Below are 27,617 nucleotides of genomic sequence, written 5' to 3' on the forward strand. Positions count from 1 at the left end.
ACAGGTGGGAAGTATCCCCCTTGCACTGTTCCAGGGAGCTGAGGTGTAAAATAAGAAGCAAACCCAGGGATAAAGTATGGCAAGAACTGTCCGCCTATAAAGGAAGCTGGGTCACCAGCAATTGCATTCTGTAATGCCTGCAACTGAGTAGAATCGACATGTGTTTCGCCTACAACTTTGCCCAACGCTGAAAGAGCAGATGAGATTTTTTCCTCTTTTTTGGGGTGTTTTTCAGGTTTGGTAGCCTCGAATTCCTCCTCTTTGATTTTTTTCACCTTGTTTGGCTTAGTTTGCTTTTTCTCAGATTCTTTGTTCTGTTGCTCGGTCTGCTGTCCTGACAGAGAGGATGAAGGAGGAGGAGGAGGAGGAGGTGGTGGAGGTGGTGGAGTCTGCAGCAAAGGTTTGGTGGGGGCACTGCTGAGAGACAGGGCAGGAGACGAAGTAGCTGAAGTAGGAAACCCAAGCATGCCTGCACCGGGAGGTGTTAAAGCTGAAAATAACAACAGAGAGACGGCCACTGTCAATGTACAGAACAACATCGGAAGTTTGTATGCTTAACACCTAAATACAACTCACTAAGGACATTGCTATATCACAAAAGATGTATTATACACAATAGGAAATTCATGATCACCACCTAGAACTTCAACATGGGGCTTTCCTGTGTTTATAACATTTCTTATATTAGTTTTAACCCCCACCAGTAACTCTAAGAATGTAAGCTGCATATTTTAGCAACATTTTACTCAGAAAACAGGCTCTCATGTTATGAAAGATGAATAACAAAAAAATCATCGTGAACTATAGTGGTTCCTTCTAATTGATACACCTTGCAAGATCCCTTTCTGTTACTCATTTTAAGCAATTTTTACTGTACCTCTGGGAAGGCAGGCTCTCTCCGTCCTTCATTTGAGCAGTTCGATAATTACCACGTTCACTAAAAGTAATTAGCTATCAAATAAAATGAAATCCATCTGCCTATGTTCCACTAGAAAAATACATTTACATTGAATAAAGAAGGTGATAAGCTAATTAAATAGCGATAGTAAATGACCACTGAAGACACCAAAAAACAAACAACAGTGAAGTCAGAGCCATTCATTACTAGGACTGAAGAAGGTTAACTATGATTTCATTTCTAAGAGTGTAGGTTGAGCTGTTCATTACCATCCTGACCACTTGCCTAACCGGGTACTTGATAGGAACTGCATATATTAACAGTCAACTTTACCACCTCCAAAACATGCTTCTTCCAGGTTTGCTTGCAGTACGCAAACGTGATTTTCATCTCATTAGAGAAGGGAAACCGAATGATCAGTAGGCAGAAACCTGTGGGTACAGCATGGCTCCTACAGGAATGTAAAAGATCTTTGCTGTGTTTCAAGTAGCCAATATAACGTAGTGGCTGATAATAACCTATTACACGGCCATTTTTATGAGGTAGATAGTTGGCTGGGAAACTGAAGGACAGCTCAGGACAGAAAAGGGACTTGTAAAAGCCTGTGCCTTTTCTGAAGATGTTTTTAGAGGCAAGTAAAGTTGACTGCAAAAGGAACAGACCAGAGGTCTAATGGCTGGCTGATAGTAATTCATTCTTGAACAAGGGAAGGCTTACTACCAAATGATCATGACAAGGACTGTGATGGAGGTCTGCTGTGCACAAGGAAGAATTAACCAGGAGAAGGCGAATAAAGTCTAATTATCAGTGCATAGCTCTAGAGGGAATGATCATAAGACTTCATAGAGACATCTTGTTAATATTGGTCATAGTCTTACCTCCGTGCTAAATGCAACATGTGAGTGTAAAAAAAAAAAAAACCTCCGTAGTTTCTTAATTGATCTTTACCCAACTGAGAAAGCTTAGCATTCAAGATGCTGTAAAGTCAATATCACTCCCTCCTTGACCCTTATCCTTATCATATTACCCTCAGTTAGCCTAGGGCATTACTGGCTGCTCTTCTTTTTAACTTTGCCACACCCAAGTCTTCTCTGACCTACTTTGATATAATTTCTACAGCTGTAATAGTGATAGTCTCTAAGGAGTTTCCATGATGTTAGAGAACAATCTCCCAACATCCTCAATGGCAGTGGGGGACTTATGTTAAACATTCTATTTTTAAATAAGAAAACTGAGTCCTAGGAGTGTTAGGTGCTTGACAAAGAAAATCTATGACTCAATGGCAGATGAGCTAGAGGAGACTACATTTTATATCTGTCACTCCAATTTATCTTCTGGTTTAATTGAATCAATTTCAGGGGTTAAATAATTCAAATATTTAAGATGCAAAAAGGAAAGAAAATCCAGGAAAATAACATTATATTTCCAGAAAAAAATCTGATAGCAAATACACATATTTTACTGAAGAATGGCTCAAACATTTAAAAGAAATTTAAATAAAAATGGCCCAAGCCTTACTGGTGTATGATAGGAATGAATGAATAAACTCTCTGATCTTTAATCCAATTTAGTAATAGATGTCTAGATTCCTGGGACTTAGACCTAACCGTAGGGAAAACTGTGAAGTAATAGATTTCCCTTTGGGGTCCACAAGCATAACTCCCTTGCCTGTATTCCTAAATTCTGTGTCTGGTATTGCCTTTCTACTTGCGTGTTTACAAAAATTCATTGGCAAGAAAGAACTGAAGAAATGAATAAAGTAGTATGAAAAAAGTTCAATATATACTAGATTCAATAATTTTTTAGGTTCCTTCCTGCTATGATATTCTGATTTCATCACAGTCTGTGCAATTTTCCATTCAACAGAGGATAACATGTCCAGTTAAAGGAATTATTATCTAATTGTAAAATTTCAGGCCTGAGTGATTCAGGTGGAGGACACTTTACTTGCATTGCTAAAATATTACATTGGTAGCCAGGTTCTTTTGCCTACTCACAAAACCAACCTTAGTTCTAGATCTCATAATAGTACAACTTCCTAAAAAATAATTGTACTCCCTTTCACCTGATTTCCCCCCTAAATCTGAGGAAATTACTGGCCTGCCTATCTCTGACATGAAAATTTAAGACAAGATAAATTTTAAGAAACAGAGACATGAAAAAACAGTAATTGTGGTTAGAAAGCAAGATGGATCAATAGTTGTTGACTTAGTCTTTCCCATGATATAGGGTCTACATGTTTTTGTCTAGGGTTACATAATGAAGTAATAAAGATTTTTACAAGACTGCAATAGGAATCCCAAATAATCCTAAATGAAAGATTATCAGGAATTAAAAAAATATTCAACATCTTGACGAAAAAAGCTGAGTTAAATAATGAGCTACACTAAAAATTTTGGGAAAAGACATGTAGACTAAGAATAATAAACTATGTGCACTTGGCTTACTAGTAAAATAAATAAGCCTATAAAAATTTGCAGTAAAATATCAGTAGCCAGAAAACCAGAAATAGAAGAGAAAAGCTGAATAGTAAAAGAGACGTGGAATAAGTGGTGGTAATTTACAACTAAGTGTGCATCAAATTTTATCTTTTATCCAGCTATATTGTTAAATATACATTCTCTCCCATTTCCAAACTCCCACTTCAGTTCTTAGAAATTTCACATAGAATTAAAATTTTTTCTGTAAATATTCTCATACGACCATCATTTTGTTGGGTTTTGTTCCTCTGAAATAGCTACCTATTCCTGAAAGTAATGCTTTCAGAAGAAAATGCCTGCTTCATAACATACTCATATGTAGTTCATTTTCTCCAAGTTTCTTTGACTGAGGTCCCTCAAGTTTATATTTGAAGTTGGAAATGAAAATAATTATATACATGGGGCCAAAGACAATTATGCTAAAATTATTAAGGACTTACTCTTATCTAGATTTACCCCAAATGTGCTAGTAAATTACATTAAAGTATGAGAAAAATGCAAAAGGCATGTTCTAAAGTTCCATTTAAGGAAATCAGCTTAGGCAGTATTTCCAAACACTAATGGAACATTTAAAATCAGACATTGCTTAAAATGATAAAGTAAATAAATTAAAAATAGAAAAGCAAGTAATTTTTTATTCACTTTGGGCATAATCCCAAAGCCAGCTAACACTCTAAAGGATAAAATACAAATTTAAAGTTTTCTGATTTTTCCAGGTACATAAACTTAAATTGATTTTCTATGGCCATTCTCCCTTTTTTACGTATGATCATCATAGAAAAACTAGGATGTGAACAAAAATTAAAGAAAAAATAATTCATTTTATTAAAAAGTGAGCAAAGCAATAGTAGGTAGTGATACTGAACACAGGGCTGGCCACTGCTTAGGAAGCAAGCATACATGATGAATATTACGCTGGAAAGGGCCTTCTTAGTGATTTTGAAGGAATAAAACATTTGCAGATATCTTGGAAGGTAAGAAAGTTTTGTGAGTATTAAAGCCGATATCCAACCAGAAAAACAATTCTACCTCCCAATATAAAATAAAGTGTATGTTTAAACCAGGAAATTCAGAAGTTGATAAATACTAAAACTGAACATTTTTACACTGCAGTTAAGCTATTTTTGGGATGTAGCCTTTGAATAAACTCTTATAATCATCTTATATTCGCTGAAGTGATTTTCAGTGATTTTCTTCTATTCAAAATCTTGGAACCTGCTTTCAAAGGGATGGGACATCTTTAAAATGAAGGCTTTTCCATAACTAAATCTTATTAAAAAGGAGCCAAGAGGAACTTGTCATATTCTAAAAGATGTTCATATTAATAACAAATTGTAGCAAGAGCCCAGGGCTTGTAAGAAATGCAGAAATATTTTACTTATAATGTTCTTTTGATTTTGCCTTAACTGGTATGTCTATCTCTCCCATTAAGCAAAGAAGATAATTGTTTGGTGACAGATAATATAGTAGAAAATGATCATAGGAAAATGGAGAACCGCAGCTCTACTGGGCTGGTTGAAAAAATCAGCACTACCCACCATAAGTAAATTAACCTAATAAAGACATGAACTGAAAGTGCAGGAACTCAGGCGCTCAGGTGGGGCCCCACTGGTAATTCTGCTGTGTTAATGTTTAAAATCTCTCACAAAGGACTAAGTTGAGAGAAATTGAAAATTTCAGTAGGTAGCAATGTTCATGGAGTTTTTCTCTTTATGACACTCTCCAGTCTGTTTCGGTCTATGATTTAATAAAGCAGCAGATGTAACAGCTTTGAGTTCCTGGGTACCTCGTGTGTTTAAAGATACTCCTAGCTGTGGAGTGACTGCCTCCAACATCTTCTCACCAATGCTATTACAAATAGGACCCATATTTTTGGGAGAGGATATAATTTATGCTGAGTAGAATGAGAAAAAAAAGGTTAGTCTATTTAAATATTTCATAAATATCTCTTTCTCCTCCTTTCTCACTTTCTTTCACCTAGGCCCTCTGGCTGCCCGTATCAGAGTGACTGACCAAAGGGCAGTTGGCAGAAGGACCACTGTCCCAACAAAGGCCTTCAGACTCAGTGGAGAAAAAAACAAGGTGCTTTGACCACCACTTACTGGGATGACAACACAGTCATCATCAATCAAAGTAGACTTGAAGATTAAAGGTACAGATATTTCAACTGTTTTTAGCTCATGCAAAAATATCAAAACTCTTCTATTTTACATAACTGATCATAGAAATCTTTCCATATAAGATATTTTTCTGAGTTAATAATCAGTTGTATGTAAAATGGGACTAGAAAATAACAAAACTCATACCATATATCAAAAAAAAAAAACTGTCATTGCATTATTCTTCAAATACTTGTATTTTACTTAAATACAATGTACAACCAAAACACTTAATTATAACTCTAATATTTAAGGCTCCAAAATTGTCTAGATAATGAAGCCCAAAGTACCTTTGGGGTGAGGGAAGGTGGTATGACAGTTCACGGAAGGAGCATGGCAGACATTTTCTTGGTGACATTCTTTATATGTATAGTTCTATTCTGCTTCTCTTAAAAACCAACTCAGTCAGAACAGAAAACCAGATAAGCTAGCAGTGTCTGAGGGGCCATAGGATGTCATCGTTTTCACACCTCCCAAACTAAAAGTTAAAATAACTTAAGATCACAGTGGCAATTTTGTTTTTCTGTAAGAAAATGATGGAATTGAAAAGTTTGAAATTTATGTAAAAAGTCAACTTGTAAAAATGAAAAAAAGCTTTCCTTATTTTTTGTAAACATACATATATATATAATTAGTGAATTCTAGATGTCCGTTTAACATGTTAAATTATCCTTTTAAAAAGAAAAAAATCATTGATGATTTAGAAAACAAAACTTACTTAAATTATAAAGAACCATGTTTTTCTATTTTGGGTGATATATAACTTTTGTTATATTTTTGGCTACACGACTGGCTAGCACATTATATCCATTTATTTAACATAATATATTTGAATACCTATACTTACTCACAAAAGCTAAACTGAGCAAACTGCATATCTTTTGATGAACACACAATTAGATTCAGCATCTGAGGTTGCCTCAAACAGCTTTACAAATTTGTTATGCCTGAAGTAGAAACTTTATCTGGGGCTAGGCGTGAGGGAAGAAAGGCATGAAGTAATATTAACGTATTTCTAAGGTTGCTGAATTTATTTAAATAACAAGTAGCAATGGAGGTTACAAAACTCAAAATTGTATAGCAATGCTAATTTTGTATTATCACAGAAGTCACAATTTTAGTTGTTGAACTTTAAACATAAGCCCTATTAATCTGCTAGGAACCATGTGGGTGAATACCTGTGGCTGAAGGACTCAACTTTTGAACTCTGGGTGTCACAGGGTGGCGGCATAGGGGACAAACAAAAACACCACTGCCCCATCCCTTGGAAAGACCATAAATTAAGATACCAATAAATATATTAAGTAATGTTTCATTTTTTTTTAATATGTGTACCAAATACTAAGCCACATGTTTGTCCTGGAATGCCATCTGAAATCAAGATTGAAATTAGTATATAAATATAATATTTCTATGACATAGAGATGTAATAATGCAAACAATATATATCTGAGAATCTGCTATGATCTACCTAGTCTTTATTTTGTGTGTGTATGTTTCAGGTTGACCTACTTCATGGTAATTAGCTATAGCCCATACAATATTACTTTAAATAATGTATTGGTTTCACTAGCTGAAATTAAAATAAATCCAAAGGCACCCCGGTCTTGGTTACATGTGATTGTCTACCTGATGCTACTTAATTAACTAGACTGACTCTCCTTTAAATGACTTACTGTTTGAATTTTGTGGAAATCCCGGCAAGGAGGATGGACCGTTCATTCCGGGGAGAAGGACTGGAGGAAGGCCGGGAAGTCCGGGGTAGGCTGCTGGCAGGCCGATGCCGTGGAGAGAACTGCTGTCCATCATGCCTGGCTGCTGTACGGTCAAGCCCAGCACGTCTGAAGCTTTCTTTATACGATCAAGTTCTTGCTGTGCCATCAGCTGCCGAACCGTGGTCGGAGCCAAGTAATCTTTCTCCCGATCAAGCTGACTGCCAACGGTCTCCCTCACTTTTGAAATGTGCTGTTTGGAGAAAATGTGATCTCTGATGGACAAGCGGGCAGAGTACTTCACCCCGCAGAGGGTACACTCTGGTTTGGTGCCTTCCGTTCCACTTTGATTGATCATGAAAGGCTTCCCTATGTTAATTTTAAATTTCTTTTCCTTTGCCCTTGCATTTTGGAACCACACCTGGACCACGCGTTTGGGCAGACCAATTTCATTCCCTAGCATTTCACATTCTTGCATGGTTGGAGTTCGGTAGTCACTAAAGCAAGCCTTGAGAACCTTGAGCTGAAGATTGCTCATTTGCGTTCGAAAACGCTTGTGACCCGGCCGATCATTACTTTTGGATTTAAAGGGATTGGTGGATCCGAATGGATTTGGGGAGCTCGGGTCCGCTATGCTGGACGTTTCGCTGCGGTCGGCATTGTCATCCGGGTCATCTGTGATGTAAAAACTTTGGTCGTGGTCGCCATCTTTGTCATTGAAATGGATGGATGGGCTTGTGAGAGAAAAGAGAAATTTGTCATCGCAGACCTCTGTGGTAGGTGTGGTTGCGGGTTTTGGCAGAGTATCCAGAGTTTTTGGCTCTTTGGGAGACAAAGCCGGTTTCGCATCTCCGGAACCTCCTGTGGTGCTTTCCATTTCAGTGTTTCCCTCGTCTCCGGTGGTGGCGTCACTGATTGCCGTATTAATCGATGAAGTCTCATCAAAATCGGTTTTATTTTGATCATACCCAGCCTCAGCAGGAGGGGCATTTAAATTCTCTACATCCTCAGAACACTCTGCTTTAAAAGAAGAAGGGCTTAAAAGATTCTTCGGCGACAGCTCTGCTGTTTTACTAACAGGTGTTGACACTGTAGAAGCCAATTCATTCTCACTTGATAGATCGATTTTAGTTAATGGCAAAGATGGGTAATCAAAATAAATGTATTTCTGTGGGCTTTCTCCCCCATCTTCGGTGGATATTAAAGGGCTTGGTGGCAAGCTGTAACCTGCCTGCTTTCCTTCATTCCAGTGCCGAGAGCGAATGTGGCTTTCTAAGGCCGACTTTGCTTTAAACAGGGCTCGGCAAAACGGACACCGTTTATGAGACTGTGCTGGACCCACCGCCCGGAACTGGCCTTTCCTCTCCCGCGCTCGTGTATTCTGGAACCAGACTTGCACGACCCTTTTTTTCAGCCCTACTTCGCGTGCAATATGATCAAGCATTTTTCTGGTAGGATTGGAATCCAGCAAGTATTTTTCATAGAGTATTTCCAGCTGTTCCGGGGTGATTGTGGTTCTCAAGCGTTTATCTCTGTGTTGATCTTCACCACTATTCCCTCCTTCTTTTTCACTGCAATTATTATCTTCTTTATCATCCAGTTTCCTTTTTAGGGAAGCAGCAACGGTTGTGGGGGCTGTGGTGTGGGAGGAACTGGCCTGAGGTGGCATTTGAGTGAGGGAACTGCCCAGCAGTTGTCCAGTCATCAGCGGATTGTTGGGGTCGAATATCATGTAGGGCATATCCATGGGCCTTTCCAAAAACGGAGAGTGAAGGAATTGGTTTTGAGCAGCAAGGAAGTGCATGTGCTGGTGTTCCTGCCAGAGTTCCAGAGTTGGGAAGGCAACTGTACACTGATCACATTGGTATTGTAGTAACTGTGGAGGTAGACTGTTCTGGAGAGACGTCATGGAAATTTGTAGTGGACTGGAAGGGACCGGTGTTTGAGAGGCTGAGGGAGGTCTTCCGATAAGTTGGGGTTGTTTTGGCGGCTGTGGCTGTGGCTGTGGCTGGGCTGTGGATGCCTGCGGTGGGTCTGAGGAAGTCGATGCTAATGGCAGGGTTGGTTTGGTGCCTTGAGAAGGGGGAGAGGGGTCACTCTGCTTTGGCTTCTCTGCGGGATATTCAGGTTTCGGAGAGGTCTTCTCAGGTTCTGGTTTGGGTGATGGAATCAGGGGGGTGCTGGTCCCAGAGCCAGAACTTGCTGCAGGGGCAGCAGTGTTTTTGGCTGCATCCGTTTGGCCAGACACTGTGCAATGCTTGTACACCACTTGATCGGTGGCATCCATGGAGTCTTCTGTTTGGCTTTCATCCTGGGCATCATCATCTTCATCCTTGTAACACTGCTTTTTCTGATGGGTAATCAAGTCAAAGATCCTGGGGAAAACCACATTGCACTTTTTACACTGGTACTGCATGTTGCTTGTTCGAATGTACCGTTCATTAGTGAGTTCTCTTTTTTCATTATCTTTTGTTTCTGCTTGATTTTCATAACTCTTTCGTGCTTTCTGACGAGCATTTTGGAACCATACAACAATAACCCGGGTAGGCAGATTGAGAACAGTGGAGAGTTGTTCTATTTCATCATCTTTTGGGTAAGCATTTGTGTCAAAAAAGTCTTGCAGAACCCTAAGCTGGTAGTCAGTAAATCTCGTTCTAGAAGACCTTTTGCTGAATGATGCATCAGATTTATAATGTTCTAAAGAGGTGGGCTGTGGATCAATTCTGATGTCTTCTAAAACCGTTATAGGAGGGTTACTGAAATTGTATGGTGAATCTTTATTTCTCTGTCGTTCCTTAAAAAGCGTATTTCGAAACCAGTGTTTGATAACTTTTTGGGACAGGCCAGATTTCTCTGCCATTTCCTGGATCTGTTCTTCACTTGGAGAATTATTGATGTCAAAATAAGCCCTCAGGATTTTTAGCTGATCATCTGTAATTCTTGTCCGTGGGCGCTTGAACTGCGAATGTCTTAAAAAGTTGGGATCTAATCCGAGTTGCTGCTGGCAAAGTTGGGTGAGGTCTGCAGACAGTGCGTCCATCTGTGGCAGCTGCAGGGCAAGCTGGGGAGGAAGTGCAGGGTGTTGCACAGGTTGCATCATAATGGAAGGAAAGAGTGGCAGGTCCAGAGAAACTGGCAGTTGGACCTGTGGGGGAGCAGAAGGTGGAGGAGGTGGGGGAGGAGGAGGAGGAGGTGGTGGTGGTGGTGGCGGGGGAGGAGTGGGTGGTGGGGCTTGTAGAGGAGTAGAAACTGTGTTGGGGATCTTTACAGGACCCATAGAAGAAGGCTGTGGAGGAGCCGGAGGCAAGGGAGGAGGAGGAGGTGGCGGGGGCGGCGTTTCTGGAGAAGATGGAGAAATTGGATAAAGCTTGTCATAGGCCTCCCTGTATTGACGAGCAAATTTTTCTAGCGCTCCATATGGAAAAAATTGTCCATGTACATGTTCTTGGTGACTCTTTAAAATAAGAACATTGGAAAACAATTTACCACATGTTCCACATTCTAGTTTGTCAGTGTTTTCGCCTTCACCACTTTTGCCCTTCTTCTGTACCTTCTGCCTGTTTTCGTTATACTGAATGACCAGTTCAAAACCAAAGTTTTCCAATAACGCTTTGGCAGCATTTCCTCTGGCCCCTGAAGCTATTCGAGGTGGTGGGATGGATGGTTCCAAGGATTTTTGCTTCTTTGTGTCTTTGCCTTCTTTGAGTCCTTCACCTTCACTTACAAATTCCTGCTTTGGTTTTTCTGGCTTTTCAGAAATATCTTCTGCCTCCTTATAAGACAGCGCATCCTTCATGATTTGGCAGTCTGTACTCACTATGTTACTTTGCTCCTGTTTCAGTAATTTGCTTGCCTGCTGTTGCTGCTGCTGCTGTGGAGGTGGCGGCTGCTGCTGCTGTTTTTGAGGCTGCAGCTGGGGCTGTGAGGTTTGGTATTGTTGTGCTTGTTGCTGTAGTATCTGGAGTTGAGTTTGGCCAACGTGATGTTGGGTTTGAATCTGCTGCTTTAGGTCTTCAAGCAAGGAGCCAGCCATTCCTGTCATGCCAGGCATCCCAAATGTGGCAGAGCCTGGCAAGCCCAAATCTGGCCCCAAGCTAAACTCCGTCCCAGGTATGTAAAATGGAAAGAGAAACTGAGGCTGCTGAAACTGCAGCAGGGCTTCTGGGGTCATAGGAAAATGAGGCAAAAAGGCTGGGTTTAGGAACTGAGGCTGAAAGAATGCGGCTTGCTGTTGTAATTCGTGCTGTAGTTGCATCTGAATTTGTGCTGGTGACTGTGGTGGGTGATGTGTAGGTTGAGCAGAGATTAATTCAGGATTTTGCTTTTTATTTAATTCTTTGGCATCTAAATGGGTATCTTTGCTGTTTACAGCTGCTAAACTCATGGAATCTAACATCCCTTGGCCAGGGCTGTTAACATTTGCTGCAATGCTGTGCCCACCAGCCACATGACCACCGGGCTCCAGCTTTGCAGCCCTAGCCTTTGTCTGGTGGAGCACAGACCTCATGTGGATTTCCAGTGTTGAGCTTTGGCTGTATGCAACATTGCAGATGCTGCACTTGTAGGGTTTGTTATCTGTGTTGCTGTTGGTTTCTTGTGGAACAGGACTGGAGGCTTCCTGCAAAACTTTTTTCAGCTTATGCAAGTGAGAAACTGAATTATAGTGGACCAAGAGAATGTTCTTTTGGGTGAATGACTCTTTACACACTGTACATTTATATGGACGAGATGGATCGAGGAATTTTTCCATCGTAAAATTGGGCCCTTTTCTAAAAGGTAAGGTCCGCTTTGGTTCAGAGCCCATGTCATCTGGAATAGAGCTACTATCACTTCCTACAGGACTTGCTTTCCCTTCGTGGTCCACCTCGTACTCTCTCTCCATTTCCTGCTCTAGGCCATGGTCATCCTGGGCCATAGTTTCACTCTCTGCCCACAGTTCTCCATTCACGGGCAAGGACGCATACAGCTGTTGAAGTTCGGCTTCACTCAGTTCGGGATGGCCTGCTTCCAAGTGTTTTTTTAAAGCCTGGAATGTACGAAAACTGCGCTGGCAGAGGTTACACATTGTCGCAGCCCGAATTGCATGATACTGGGAATGTATCTGAAGCTTCTGCATAGTTTTGAAAGCCAAGCTACAATGGTTACAGCGATACTTATAGACATGGCGGTCAGAAACAGAGAGCGGTTGCCTTTTTTGCTGTTCATTTAATTGATCTTGCAGTGTGTCCGGGATTTTCACATCCTTACTGCTATTTTTATTCCATTCTGAGACTTCTGAGGGTTCTTTAGTTGGTTTCTGCTCCTCATTCTTTACTTCCACATTAGCCTTTGAATCCTCAAGACCTGCCATGCTTTTGTCATCCATTGGACTTTCACCTATTAGGAAAAAGCACAAACATCTCTCTTACAATAAGAAAATCTACTCCTTAAATATTAATTAATATTATAAATAGGGGCCTCTAAAGGCTTCTGCTTAACTAATTCTTTAAAGAAATGTTTACTGAGCAACTACTATGTGGCAAGCACTGGACTGGGTACTGGGAATATAAAGGCAAACAAGAAATCACCTCTGGCCTCAAGAAATTACAGAAAAGGGAAGCAAGTCAAAGGTCATTACAGCTTGCTGCAATTAGTGTGATACTAAGGGCCATCCCTTGGTGTTCATGAATTAGATCACACAGAATTTTCCTGGTGTCTGACACTTGGTCCCCTGAGGTCACTTACAGATAACCAGACATAAAATATGCCTTGGAAAATATGGCTCTTTGAAATGGCATACATTTTTCCCCCATGCTTTACAAAAATCTTTTGATAGTAATAATCTTTGGGCACCACTACAAATGCAAAGCCCCTAAGCTTTGTGTTGTTCACAAGTCTTGATGATAAGATGGCATACCTGAATATTTCCCAGACGCCTCAGCTGTCATGGCTGCAGGCGTGTCCCGCTCTGATTTCTCAGAGGCAGCTGCTGGCAGTAGCATACTGTTTGGCATCATCACATCAGGGACAGGCACCTTTGAAAACCAAAGGGGTTTATGTCAAATGTACCCCAGAAATCACAAATTCCATCACATCTCTCTTTTGCTGGTAGCATGTCCCATTTACATTTATTTTTCTTAACCAAAGCAGGGATGTTACAGATCAATGCCATACCTTCAAACTTTAGATCAATGCTGTGGCAATGTATTATTATTATTATTATTATTATTATTATTATGGTTTACAGGTTTCTGTAGGTTTTTTTTTTATAATGATAATGAAGCAAGTTTGAAATGCAAGGTGCCCACTGGGGTTATTTGATGAACATTATAGATATAAAAAGAAGACTGCAAAATAATGTTCTTTACTAAGCAATGCCTTGTTCTATATTTTTTTCCAAGCAAAAGAGGTCACATATGGGCCTTGAATGTGATTCCTATAACATGAGCAATAACAGAGCTTTAAGTAGCTCTGAAGAAATACAATATAATATAAACAATATAATATAAACTAATAATTACAGATTTTATATTGACATTCTTAACACAGATTTTGTCACACATACATCAATATTTGGTATCCTTACTGTCATAAGCAGCTTCTCAACACAATCTGGAGACACACTGTGCAAATGTGTCAGATGCAGTTGGAGATGCATTTTGTTGCTGAGGACGTCCTGGCAGAGAGGACAGCAGATGACCGGCTGCACCGAGTGCTGTGATAGGACATGCATCTGGATACGACTTTGGTCCCTACTATTGTAGTTACAATAAGGACACTGATAGAACTGGAAAATATTGAATAAACATGGCCACTATTAGTTAATGCATTTCTCATTTGATACATAGTAGTTGTATTTTGGGGGTACATGTGATATTTTGATACATGCTTACAATGTGTAATAATCAAATAAGGGTAACTGAGATATCCGTCACCTCAGACATTCATTATTTCTTGTACTGAGACCACTTCAAATCTTCTCTTCTAGCTATTTTAACATAGTTAATGTATTCTGATGACTTCATCAGAAGTAATACCACAAGTTAATTATATTGCCAATTGCAATGTCTACATACATTTCAACAGCATGGAATCATTTGGGGCTTTAAAACTATCAGGAGCAATAAAGAATAAAGATTTACACAATAAAGGAGGAAAAACGTATTTACCTGTTCATGACAGAACTTATTGTCCTCTGTAGGTTTTGACCTTTTTGTTGCAACATCCTCTTCTTTTGCCAGCAGGAGTGGCTGGGTACCCCCCGCCACACTAACTTTTACTTCCTTCTCTGGTATGATTATCCCTGATTCCCAAAAAGAATAGAACAACTCAATTTAAAAACACAATTTCAAAATGAGAAAAATTATGTTTTTCAAACAGCTGTGACTCTAAACACACTGAATCACAAAAAGAACCTATAAGCAGTTTTAAAGAATGTTAATCTCAAAAGGCAATAAGAACACTTCTTTTTGTCCACTGACTAAGTGGACTTTATAAATGTATTTTAAAATGTACTCCTGTTTCATGTTTAGATAACCCTAGGTGGCCTTGAAAGATTCATCAATAACACATGCTCTCTGGTGTCTCAGAATGCCTTTACCACATTAAAGCAAATCTACTCCCTTTCACAAACACTAACTTAAAAAATCATTATTTCCACTAACATTTAATTACCTATCTCTTTTCTGAAATTCTTTGATGCTTAAAATATTTCAACATTCTGAGAAGGATTGACTGATTATAATTCAGAAACTCAAATAATAATAATTTTATGTCATGAATGGACTTAAAAATGGAAAGGATTGTAAAATTAATCACATATATCTGCTGCTGCTATTAGTGATTTACTCTTTGCTGTAGATATTTCAGCAGTTGGCTGTACATATAACATTTAGTACAAATCTCAAGAAGACAATGGTTTTATGAGGTTAATCCAAATATTTGGTGTTAAAAATGATTTCAAATTTTGCCTAGACCAGCAGTATATGTAGGAGCCTCATACACATCAAAGAGTGCAATTCTAATTTCCCAGTCTAACAGAAAATTCTTTCCAGCATCAATTTGCCCAATAATCTCCTCTGCAAGGCTAGATATTACAGCGACATTGGGTAGGCATGTCACATACATCTCACGACAAACACAAAACCTCATTTACCAGCCATTCCAATCTCATCATAGCATGGCATCATCTGACCTTTTTTCTGCTGTTTATTATGAGTATTTCTAATTTTAACTTTCAATTTTCACCATCTTCCAGTCAATTTGCAACTAAATTATTTCCAGGGTGAGGACACTATCACTGGACAACTGGGTGCAAATACATCTTGAAATGCAATGAAGCTAAACCATTGATTGCTATCAGACCCCGCGTAAATATATAGTCCAGGCGTAATCTGATTGTATGCTGTGCATGAAGATTTATCTTGATTTTTTTTCAATCCACATACGGTTCATATAAATGAACAAATTGCACCTTATTGCAAAATAACCCAGTTTTAATTTAAAAATAAGGTCAAGGATGTTATGGAAACAAAGTAAAAATAAACAACAACAAAAAATACATTCTATTTCAACTGTGAAGAGAGATGCATGTTTTATACCTTATAAATAACTTCAGAAATTTCAAATTCAGAAAGAAATATAAAAGCAAGAGTGATTCCATGCAGACCAAAATTAAAATATAATTTAAATGACATCATGACAATAATTTTATTCTCTTGTGGTTCATAGTAGACAGAAAATTAATGCAAAGTTTTCATCAGATTACACTGATACTGATTTCTAGATTTACAAGCACTAGAATTTATTTGAGTTGGTACATTTGTCTACATATATATATGTTGGAGACATTTAGGTTATTTCTAGATATTTGAAAAAAATTTATGATATTTGAATTTGAATGAACTTAAATCCAAGAAAGACTGAAAAGCTTCATTACATTGATTAAAAAATGCCCAAGTATTTGATATCAAAAGATACATCAAAATAGGAAAGTCATAATTCCTATTTTCTTGTCATAATTAACTCTGGAATAGAAGAATATATGTTTCTTTCTCAAAGCTGAATATGCTTGGAATATTGTTTTAAAAGTGTTAAAAAGCAAACATTTAAGAAAACTATGATATTTTATATTTTCAAATAAAACTTACTGCTTAAAATGTCAAACTAAGTTGTATAAAACCATTGCCATTTAAATCAACCAATGCCTATCAATTGCCTTCTCCTGTGAGATGTTTCTTTAAAAGTTCCCACACTAATAAGTAAGAATATGTTTCCTTAGGAGAATAATACTCTGTCATATCCCCTTATCACTCTTTTGTGTACATGGTGGAATTGGACATGACCAATAAGTTGATCTGGGTCTCTGTGCTATCAAAGACTGTCACACACAAGTTAAAAGAGAATTTCCATGACTTTGTTGCTTGCAGGCCCTTTGGATCATCAGAAATAGAATAAATATTTCAGAAACTTCTGAATCTATTAAATGTATAGCTATAGACTCATTTCCATAAGCATATATAATGTGTATTTTATTCTCATATTGAGACTGTCAGGGATCAAAAAATGTATTGATTTCAAGATCTGGAATATTTTACTAAGCCTACACACCGGTGTGCATAAAGTATAATTGATACCATGTATATTAAGAATTATTTATTTATTTTTATGCTTATTAATATTCATCAAAAATATAATTGCTTTTGAATTTAGTGATGTACTATGCTGTATCAAAAAAGTAAGAGTTAAGTTTTAGGGTCACTATCACATGGCCATTGCAACAACTGTTGGCTGTAGTACTCAACACAGTATGTGTCAGCCTCAAAATTTTTCTGGCTAATTAACTTAAACCATAATCTTAATATAAGCCAGGAGCCTCCTAAAGGCCATTTTATTTGAAATTACAAAGAAGTTATAAATGAAAGCTAGAACATCTAACATTAGCTAGGTACCTCAAAAATGCGTGGCACTGATAGTAAGAGAAAGTAGAGAATATCGAGATGTGGTAACATGACAAAAACAGATTCTGGAGGATGAGGCAAGTCATCAGGATTATTTATGTAAAGACGAAGGATGTTACATTCTATGCGTGTATGCCTTTCTTACTCAAAGGGATACTATCTTAGGTTTCATATTATGGCATCCCTGGTAAATTATAGAAAATCACCTCTGGGATCTTTTTTCTAAGTTGTGTTATCCTGGAAATGCCTATTAAATAAGGGTCAATAAATTTGAGGAAGGTTTTAAGTTTTATGATTGCTTATAGTTTATGTCTGCAACTTTATTTGAAATAAACACTGTTGGTTACCCTAGATCAGAAAAAAATTTTAGATAGGATCCTAATTTATTTTGTGTTATTGAGGACAACACAATATTCTCAAAAAACAATGTCATTTTCATTCATTTTAACTAAAAAATGAAGTCTAATTACAAACAAGCACTGCCAAATAGATGAAAAAAATGATTACCTGTCAGTTATGGGATTATTTAACTTGCATGAGATTGCTAATATAAAAAATGACGTAATTCATTTCAATGCAGATACCGCCTTCTTAATAATTTTCAATCCCTAAAATACAGAAGGCTGTAAAATGGTTTATACTCATAACAAGTAAGAATAATCCAATAATGCACATGTACTCAAAGCAAATCTTTAAAAAAAAAACTAAGTACTGAGTTATATTAATGAGTCAATGTTTTTAATAAAGTTTGAATACTATAAAACTTGGATATAACAGAAGATGTTATTCAACTCCAAATAATTATAAATTATAATTACCAGTACAGTATTCTTTCTAATGAGACTAGAATGAAAGGATAATTTTAATTGCAATAATGAAGGTTAATTTCCATCTTTCCTCATGTTTACTCCCTTATTAAAAAGTGGTCGCCTTAGCCAAGGCAGAGACATATTACATTTTCAATGCAAATGTATTAATCTGGATAAACTCTGTATTAATTCTTGTACTGCACAGAGCTATAATTTGGATTATAATTAATCTAAAGTGACACTAGATTTAAATGACAATATAAATGAAGCATTAGAAGGCTTTTCTATTATGAATGAATATTCAGCAAATATAACTTGCATATTGCCACGTCTCATTTTGAAAGCTCTACTCCTTCAGATTAATGTCAGCAACATAGCACAACAGCTTACACAAACATAGCCTTCCTAATATGTTAATTCCTTCCTGTCTAAAAAATTCCATGTTAAAGTTGGCTCAAACTACCTTCCCATCTAACATACGAAGATAGTGATTATTTGTAAACTTGCTAGTATTTTTTTTTTACATTTATGACACATATAAAGAAAAACAATAAATATAAGTGGTTATTTAATCATTAGAAATACATATGAGAGAAAATCCATGTAATAATTTTTTAAACCTAAAAGCATTCAATTTAGAAGGCAGAAAACTTTGTTAAATGTTCATGTTAGTTGTCAGCCACAAGAGCTCTCTTGAAGATTTTAAAGCTAAATATTAGCATTTCAGCAACTGCTTTTAGTTGATCCTTGCTTAGAGCTTATTTTTTATCCTTACAGATAAACCCAGGAAGGCATTTCTATGGGGATAAAATTTGTTTTAAATAACTACCATTATACAATTGTCTGTATCCTCTCAAATGCCCAAGTCCTGTCTGGATGGTACAATTAGGTGCCCAAGGAAGAACAGTAATTCATCAGCCTATTAGGGAGTGATTGAGCCCACTACTTTTGCGGAGCAGTAAGTGGCACTGGTAAAGACAGAGCCTTGGCATCTGTGCTATGTTCCAAGCCAGATTCTTTCCTCAATGGTAAAATTAGATCAATTTTTCTAGAGATTCCCAGAATCCATCCTTTACAAGGTACTAGATATTAGACATTTAAGACCTGGCATAATGTCATATACTTCAGTATTACACGGGCATTGAATTAACAAAAATCTGATATCTCTGTTATACATTCTTCTGAAGAATGAGAAGGATATATTCTGCAATCTGTTTTGGTACTACTATGTGAAAGATACCACTGAACGCAGACAGAACCTTGCCCTCTCTGAACCAGGCAAGCAGCTAATTTGATAAGGTCCATCACAGAAAGTGAAAAAACTGCCTTGCTATTTCCAATCTTTTTCAAATAAAGTTTAGATGGTACCATCTTTCACATTAACTTATCACTAGGTACTTCTAATTCCTCCTCAGTAACTTCAGGAGCCAGCTTACTAATATACAGCTAAGGCTTCTTTTTACATTGCTTGTGGCTTAATACCAACCTTAGATCTTCTTTGTTTAAGTCAAATCAGAATCATATGTTAGACACTATATCCTAGGAGCAAATCTCAGTGACGCTTTTCTCACTGGCCTCCTGAAAGAAATTTAGTACTGAATAGTGTGGGGAGGGGAGCAGAGAGGCCCTTCAGGTAATTTTTAAAGGGAATGCAAAACTTAGATATGCAAGGACTGAATTACAAATGTGGGATGATTCAGGTTTAAATAAACTTGCATGTAAAAATGATATTTTTTGTGCAACCCAATGTCTTCATAGTGAGTACAAGCTCCTTTATATGCGGCTGTCACTGGAATTCAAGGAAAAGATAGATGACTACCTGAAACTAATAGGCTTGAACCCGTTTCAGCACTTCTTCTGCTTCAATGAGTCCAACATAATAAAACTAGGTATAGCGTGCAGCAAAAGTAGCCAATGTAATATTCATTGCAACCATAGATTTCCATCTCATACATACAAAGCATGGATGAAGTCATATATTTGCCAAATCAAACACAGTAAAAGCCTTAGGTATCCACACCAGATGCTGGCCTAGGGTTTGTTTGTGCACAAGTAAATGTCATGACACGAAGGTTTGTTTTCAAAGACAGTAGCTTTCATTACTGGGATTTGTCTATTCTAGAAGATCAAAATTACCCAGCACCTAATCCCTTTTCAATGATATTTCCTCTTTCTTAGGCTGAATCATCTGTAAACTTTTTCACTGGATTTTGTTTGAAATACCTCAAATAGATGCCCTAAAAAAGGGCAAATTCCTGAGTGTAAGTTGTAAAAAAGCAAGGAGAACTAGCATTTATTTTTAGGGTTACATGGTTTGGTGGGCGAATACATGTGACTGAATGACAAAATTCAAGTGATATCTAATCCTATGCTTATGAAAAATTAATATGCCATCAGAGGAATCACAAGTATAGCTAAGATTAATGAAAGGCGCTTAAAAAATTACAAGCACACAAACTGATTTGATTAAAAAATAATCTCACTGGTCGTCCTGTAATATTCTTCAACTTATCCACATCTATTCTGTCAGATGGTTATGATTAAAAATAGGTCAATGGGAGGCTACTGATAGAAATCACATGCAAAATGCACACGCAATGAATAGTAGTGGGAATGTTCAGACAGTTTAAAATGACTAAAAGCTTTTAATAAGTTTTCTGGGGTGGGGGGATGGTGAAGGAAGAGTTGATGGCAGGGAATGGGTATAGGGAAATGCCAAGGTGAAAGATTCTTGCATCTTACCAGAGTCTTTATTAGAGCTTTTGCCTTCACTATTGTCTCTCTCACTTGTGTCTTTTTCGTCATCCTCGGCCACTGCTGTAGGCTTAATAGCTCCTTCTGCCTCCTCACTTTGTTCTTCTGTTAAGAAAGGCAGACCAATCAGTAGAACTGAAAACCTCCCAAAAATTCATGCTGAAATAAACTAGGAGACCACTTGAAAACTTCGTTATTTATGAATCATCTACAGGTATTCATACTCAAATGAGAACACAAATTTATGCGAAAGTCTATGCTGATCATGCTGACTGTACTAATGCAAATTTTTTATCTAAAGGATCTTCTTTTGTATCCATTGAGAAGATGGGTCTATATTAAATGAAAATAAATTCTTTTTAGTACAGTTTAAACTGAAACATATTTAAAAAATGAGTATAAAGCAATTCTGTGATTTCAATAGTAGAACCTTGTAACAACACAAACCCACTGTTCCATGGACTGGGATAGGTGTCAGGAAAAAAAAAAAGCCAAAAAACAGATTTTTAGAAAAAAATCTTAAATAATATAACAACAGGTTAAATATAAGACAGGTGTTACTCCTGCTTTCAGACCCCAGACCCCAAAGGAATTCTTTGGAATTTTGTGAGAGTAAGATCTCAAAACTTCAGTGACATTGGGGATTTTTTTTTTTTTTTTTTTTTTTCTGTAGGGGGAGCTATACTGGGCTTAGGATATAACAAGGTATACTTCTATGACAACTGCATCACCCCACACCTCATTCACGGGTTCACACCAGCTAGATTACATGGAAATCCTCATAGTAACTCAACCCTATTTAATTATTCTGTAAATCTTAGCTATGCCACTGCTGGTGGATTAATCTGTTTATGCAGTTAGCCTCTATGCTGGGGCTGTGTAGCACTAATCCGTGAAAGGCCCACTGTTCTCTTTCATCCTGCGATCATTTGTCTCTCACTGTGCTGATGTCACATTTTAATGAATTTTTAGCAATCTGAGTAATGCCAGATAACCAGGCTCGCAACTCCCCACAGCATGGCATGCTGTTTTCATTGCAGCACAAAAAATAAAAATCATATTCCCCTGTTCAGGTAGGAATTACATAAATTAGGAGAAGAAGGTAAAATGGGATTTGAAGCACCGGGCTGCTCAATTTCATAAAATCTTTAATGACCATATAAATTAACCCTGGAAAGGCAAAAGGTCACCGACACACATTTGCATACACTCTTCTATTTGCTTTTGATAAGCAGAGCTTTTATGCAGAGAACATGATACAATTAACCCTTCAATAACCATACAAAACACTGCTATGGACATTTTAAGTGTCAAGCATTAACTGAAAATTACACACTGAATAAAATTTTCATTGCAAATGCTATAGTGATTGAAAGGGGAAATCGTGGCCCTTTCCACACTCCATGTTTTATTAATAACATTCTGACAGCAGAATGAAATATCCACTGTCATATGTAGCAGCTGAGCACCAAAAAAAAAAAAAAATTTATTTAGTGCCTCACTTGCCAGCCATGCTCTACAACTGTGTGAGCAGGACAACAACAGAAGGGGATAGTTCTGGGCTCAATAGGAAACTCTAAGAAGCTAAAGAGAAAACAAGGACATTAAATACATTCAAAATAAGAGTTTGTTTCAACTGTGAGTCCTCAAAGGCACCATACAAATCCATTTATTCCATTTTTGCCCCTTGCCTCCGCACAAAAGCAGAGGGATGGCCCTTGTTTAGGGGGTCAATCATCTGAGGGTTTGAGGGAAGCTTCCCTTTCAGGCAAATACACTCAGAAATTTAACTTCAAGAAGAGAAAGAAATAACACCTCTTCTGGCGCTAGCCTGCTTTCACCCGTCAGTGATAATTACTGATCAAACACAGGCTCCCCCCTCCCAGCACCAGGCCATGCTGGTAGGTAAAGTGCTGGTGGCTGAACTGGATTTGGGAGGCTGGAGGGCTGAGATCAACTGGATTGGGCTGTGTCCCTCCCAAGTTCACACACGTGACATGATCTCTAGTTCGCGACCTATGACGGCTTGTGGCAATTACTTTTCAGCTCATCCTGGGGAAAGGATGCAAGAATTCTTGGAGTAGATTTACTGGGCCTTTCCCCCAGGGCTGGAAAATAAAGTGTCAGCGTGCCACTGAGTGTCCTTATCTTGAGGGGGCATAAAATTGTAAGGGCTATCGCAACTCACATTAATAAAACATTGTGTGTCAGGAGAAGAAAAAGAAAATTATGAAGGCACTAAAAGAAAAGCTACAGTATATAATCTGGGTCTCATCAGACAGATTTTGCAGGGTCCTCTTCTTCATTTTCTGGTATGTGTTTTAAGTGTGAGAGAAATTCCCAGACATGTTCTTCTATACATCACTGTGGTGTCTGACCTCAGCCTGACCCTGGCAACAGTTTGAGAAATCTGAATGTGAACAAAGACTCTGTGTCAGCAGCAGGGAAAGATTGTGGGATAGACGCTCCCCATCAACTTAATCGCAAACAGCAGTTCTGAGGCCGTAACTTTGCCCGGCTCCTCCAAGCCACAACTCATAACCTTTAGAGGTGGATTTGCCTGCTATGCCTCTGCTTCTGTGACTTTTTCCCCCTCTCTCTTTTCAGGTTCTTCCTTTGAAGTAGGCAGGCAATTAGCTCTAATGCCCAAGCAATTCAGACCTGTTTTGTGGTTTAGAAGGGGAAAGCTGTTTATTACAGGTAGGCTCTTTGGAGCCATAAGAACTTTGCAAATTTTTAATCATGCAAAAACATAATCAAAAGGTAACTTATACACACCATAAAGTTTCATATAAGTCAGAATAAAAGGGCACTTTTATTCTCAAAGAGGGTTTCAGAAATAAATTTGACATTCAATGTATGAATAGACTTTAGAGTCAAGAGTATGAATGTGGAGAAACCACTTTCTCTGGAAACCCTGTAGGTTAGAACCTGGGTTAAGGGAAGGAGTGATTACATTCTAACTTTCAACCACCACATATTCTCAGTTGTAAAATATTATGAAATGTAAGGGAAATATATACATATATAAAACACTAAATGTATTAAATAGATACGGTAGAACTGAGGAAAATATACTACATAAAATTCCAAAATAAAGATGCCAAAGCGGTTTTCATTTTCACCAATAAACCTCTTCACTAATATATTACATGCAGTAATAGTGAAAGTATTAAATCACTTCATGACACTGTTGTATTCAACATAAGTATACATGTATACAGCATATGTATATGTCACATGCAATTTATTCTTTTGCCTCATGAAATACAGAAAATATAATATTTCTATATTAATCTTTACAATGTTTATACTTAAACTTACCATGTATATCAAGGTCCATTTGAATGTCCCACATCCCAATTTTCAGACAAATGATAATACATTTTCATTTTTACATGTTTCAAAATAATAGAAAGAAGGCAAAATACTGTAGTCTTATATTGTAGAAATATGTTACAACAAACATTCCCGAGCATTTTTGACATGTCTAAAATGATCTTAGAAGTTACTCTACATATACACATTGGCTATATTTAAAAGAAATTGTTTTGAATGACTAGCTTAGAGTATTTTCATTTGAACAATAACAAACAATTGGAAAACTGCTATTAATGTATCCTGCAACATTATGCAATTTCTAAGCAATGTACATCAGTCGTATCCCTTTGATCTAAGTACCACCCAATTGTAGTTATTTCCCATTGTCCTTTTCTCTCTCTCTCTCTTTCTTTCTCTCTCTCTCTTTCTCTCTTTCTTTCGGAGTCCCACTCTGTCACCCAGGCTGGAGTGCAGTCACACTCTCGGCTCACTGCAACTTCTGCCTCCTGGGTTCAAGCAATCCTCCCACCTCAGCCTCCCAAGTGGCTGGGACCACAGGCATGCACCACCACATCCAGCTAATTTTTGTATTATTAGTAGAGACGAGGTCTCATCATGTTGGCCAGGCTGGTTTCGAACTTCTGGCCTCAAATGATACACCAACTCAGCCTTTCAAAGTGCTGGGATTACAGGCATGAGCCACTGTGTCTGGCCCTTACTTCCCATTGTCTTAACATACAACTGGGTTTAGGATCCCTCTCCTCTGAGTCTGCTAAGAAAGCACTTCATATTTTCTAAACCCATGAAGTGCTCATATAAAGAGGAAACTTAGTAACTTAGACATCCTTAGTTTTATATTAACATATTGAATGTCTCTGTACAAGACACCTTGCTTGTGAGCATTCCTTCCTAGACTCCTCCATGATCTCCTTGCCCAGTCATGCCCCACTCAAATCTATTCTTCGAATGACCTACTTAAATCTGACTTCCCAACTTAAAATATTTCAGTGAGTCCTATCACTTACGAAGAAATAACTCACCCTTCTGTACATAGCGAGAATATGTCCAAGATACCTGGTCCTTGTCTATCACTCCAGTTTCATCTTTGTTCACATCCTACATAACACTTAGTGCTTGAGAACAGTCTTCTTACACTTTAGAGTGTCAGATTCACCCATCTTAGGTTTTTACTGCACCCCATCTTGAAAGGTTATAGTGTAGTAGGTCTAGAGTTGAACCTGAGAATTTGCTTCTCTGTTGAGTTTCCAGGTAATGCCGATGTTCCTGGTCCAGCTCACATTTTGTAACCACCGTTCAATAAGCCCAACTCTTTGGAGTGCTTTCTCCCTTCCTATATGTACCATTACAATTCCTTATCTTATTTAGAACAACTTTTCTTCACTGTGTAAATTCCACTTTTCCTTCAAGTCATCTTGGGAAATATCAGTTTCAACATCTATAAAAATGGAGTTAATACTAATTATCTCATAGGTTTGTTATGGAATAACATATACAAATTGGTGAGCACAAGCTTAGTAAAAAAATTAAAAATCATAGCTGTATTATTACTAGTACTATTGAGTACTATTGTTTTCTTCTCTAAAAAGTCTTCTCTGAACCCTGAACTAGGATTAGTGTTTCTGGATAAATGCTTTTTTTCCCAACCTGTATGCTGATGTTGAACCGTTCACCACAGTTTAATTTGTGGAAATTATCTTTATATTGCCTACTTGCTGTAATAGGTAAACATTTTTTGAAAATAGTGATTATCTTATCCATCTTTGTGCCAGAAGCAGCTGGAACAGTGCCTGGAATACAGTAGGCAGGCAATACATGTTAGTTGGAACAGTGAATTGGGTTTAGAAAGCAAAGTTTGGGAAAGAAAAGGAAAAGTCCACTTGCTACCCCAGCCCCTATTTCCCTTTTATAAAGTGTAATAGGGGTGTTTGATTGTGTCTTGGTAGTCTGGCTTGTTTTTTTTTTGTTTTTTTTTTTTTCTTTTTGCCTTTCTCTCTCTACTAAATCACATTTATTATTCAGCCCTCTTCAGTCTGGTTTCTGTTCATGTTAACTCCTCCTCTCAAAGTCATCAATGACTCCCATGCTGTAAAATTCAATGGTTGCTTCTCTGCATCTTACTTCACTTTCTTTGCTCAACTGATGTTACTCCTCCCTTCTTCTGGAAAATTGTGCCTCTCTTTGGATTTTATTGCATCAGGTAATTGTGATTTTCATCCTACCTCTCTGAGAATTACTTCTTATTCTCCTTTGCTGGGACCTCCTCTATTAAACAACAACTAAATACTTGAGTGTCTCCACTTATTAGTACTAAGCCCTTTCTCTATCTACATTACCTCCCTAGATGATCTCATCCGGACTGATGGCTTTATATTTTGTAACTCTACTTGGATGTCCAAAAAGTCTATCTAATTTAGTATGCCAAAATCAGAGCTCTCAATGCTCCTCAACACTTCTTACTCCATTTCCCCAACTTTACCACTACAATTAACAGCGCCACCACCCAGCACAAGCAAGAGACATCCCTTAGTCTTCTCTTTCCCACTCATATGCATCCTATCCATCAGTAAATCATACTATTTCTACTTCCAAGATACTTCATGTATACTGAATCCATCTACTTTACATTTTCCCTGCTAGTACCTTTAATATCTTACCTATATTCCTTATGATCTTATAACTAGATAAGACTTATTCTTGTGTTCCTATAATTTCTTCTGCACAACTAAATAAAATCAATCCATTCTCCTGCTTGAATTCTGTCATAGCGTACTATTTCACTTAGAATAACAATAACAACTCCTTACTAGGCTGAAACAAGCCCTTGCCTACTTTTCTGGCTGCATGTTATGCTACACTCCTCCTCACTCCCTCATCTTTTTCCATGATGAGAAAGCTTTCTTTCTCTTCCTGGAATGGGACCAATTTTTTCCAAACTCTGAAGTACATTCTCCCAGACTCTGAATAATTGGCTCCTTTTCATTAACCCGGACTCGAATCACTTGTCATTTCCTCAGAGAACTTCTCTGACTACTGCTTCTAAAGTAGCTGATGAGCTGTCACACAAGTAAGGTCCTCAGATGTTAGCAGAATCACTACCACCTGAGGGGCTTGCTGGATTCCACCTCTAGTGTTTCTGATTCAGTAGGTCTGGGTTGGGCCCAGTAATTTGCATTCTTACAAGTTCCTAGGTTGTGCTGATGCTGTTTGAAAGGAGATCACACTTTGAGAACCTCTGCTCTAACAAATCACCTCTTTAACTTCCTTTATCACATTTATTGCAATCTGAAAATACTTTTTTGTTTATTTGTTTAGAGATATTATCTAAAGTGAGGAACTTCATCTGTTTTATTCACAATGTTTGCTCAGCAGTCCTGGCATATAGAAGATACTCACTAATATTTTAAATAAAACTGATGATTTCTAATTTGACTATTTGCGCAACTAAGTCTACGGTGTGATGTCATCCACTGAGATGGAGAAAAGAGAACAAATAGTTTTACAGAAAAGGAAGTTCAATTTGGAATT

General features: G+C 37.7%; 1 protein-coding gene across 2 annotated transcripts in view; it reads right to left on the reverse strand.

The window, feature by feature from the left end:
• ZFHX4 (zinc finger homeobox 4) overlaps window positions 1-27,617 on the reverse strand; it is a 188,689-nt gene that overhangs the window by 3,716 nt on the left and 157,356 nt on the right. For both annotated transcript variants that reach the window (XM_011937165.1, XM_011937166.1), the window contains 6 exons: window positions 20,739-20,855; window positions 14,398-14,531; window positions 13,815-14,015; window positions 13,146-13,263; window positions 7,214-12,625; window positions 1-490 (listed from right to left, as the gene is read on the reverse strand). The exon at window positions 1-490 is cut by the window's left edge and continues 3,716 nt beyond it. In XM_011937165.1, coding sequence (XP_011792555.1) covers window positions 1-490; window positions 7,214-12,625; window positions 13,146-13,263; window positions 13,815-14,015; window positions 14,398-14,531; window positions 20,739-20,855 — 6,472 coding nt within the window. The remainder of the gene's footprint in view (window positions 491-7,213; window positions 12,626-13,145; window positions 13,264-13,814; window positions 14,016-14,397; window positions 14,532-20,738; window positions 20,856-27,617) is intronic.

This window comes from Colobus angolensis, unplaced genomic scaffold (assembly GCF_000951035.1).
Source record: "Colobus angolensis palliatus isolate OR3802 unplaced genomic scaffold, Cang.pa_1.0 Scaffold16, whole genome shotgun sequence".
Taxonomy (NCBI): Eukaryota; Metazoa; Chordata; class Mammalia; order Primates; family Cercopithecidae; genus Colobus; species Colobus angolensis.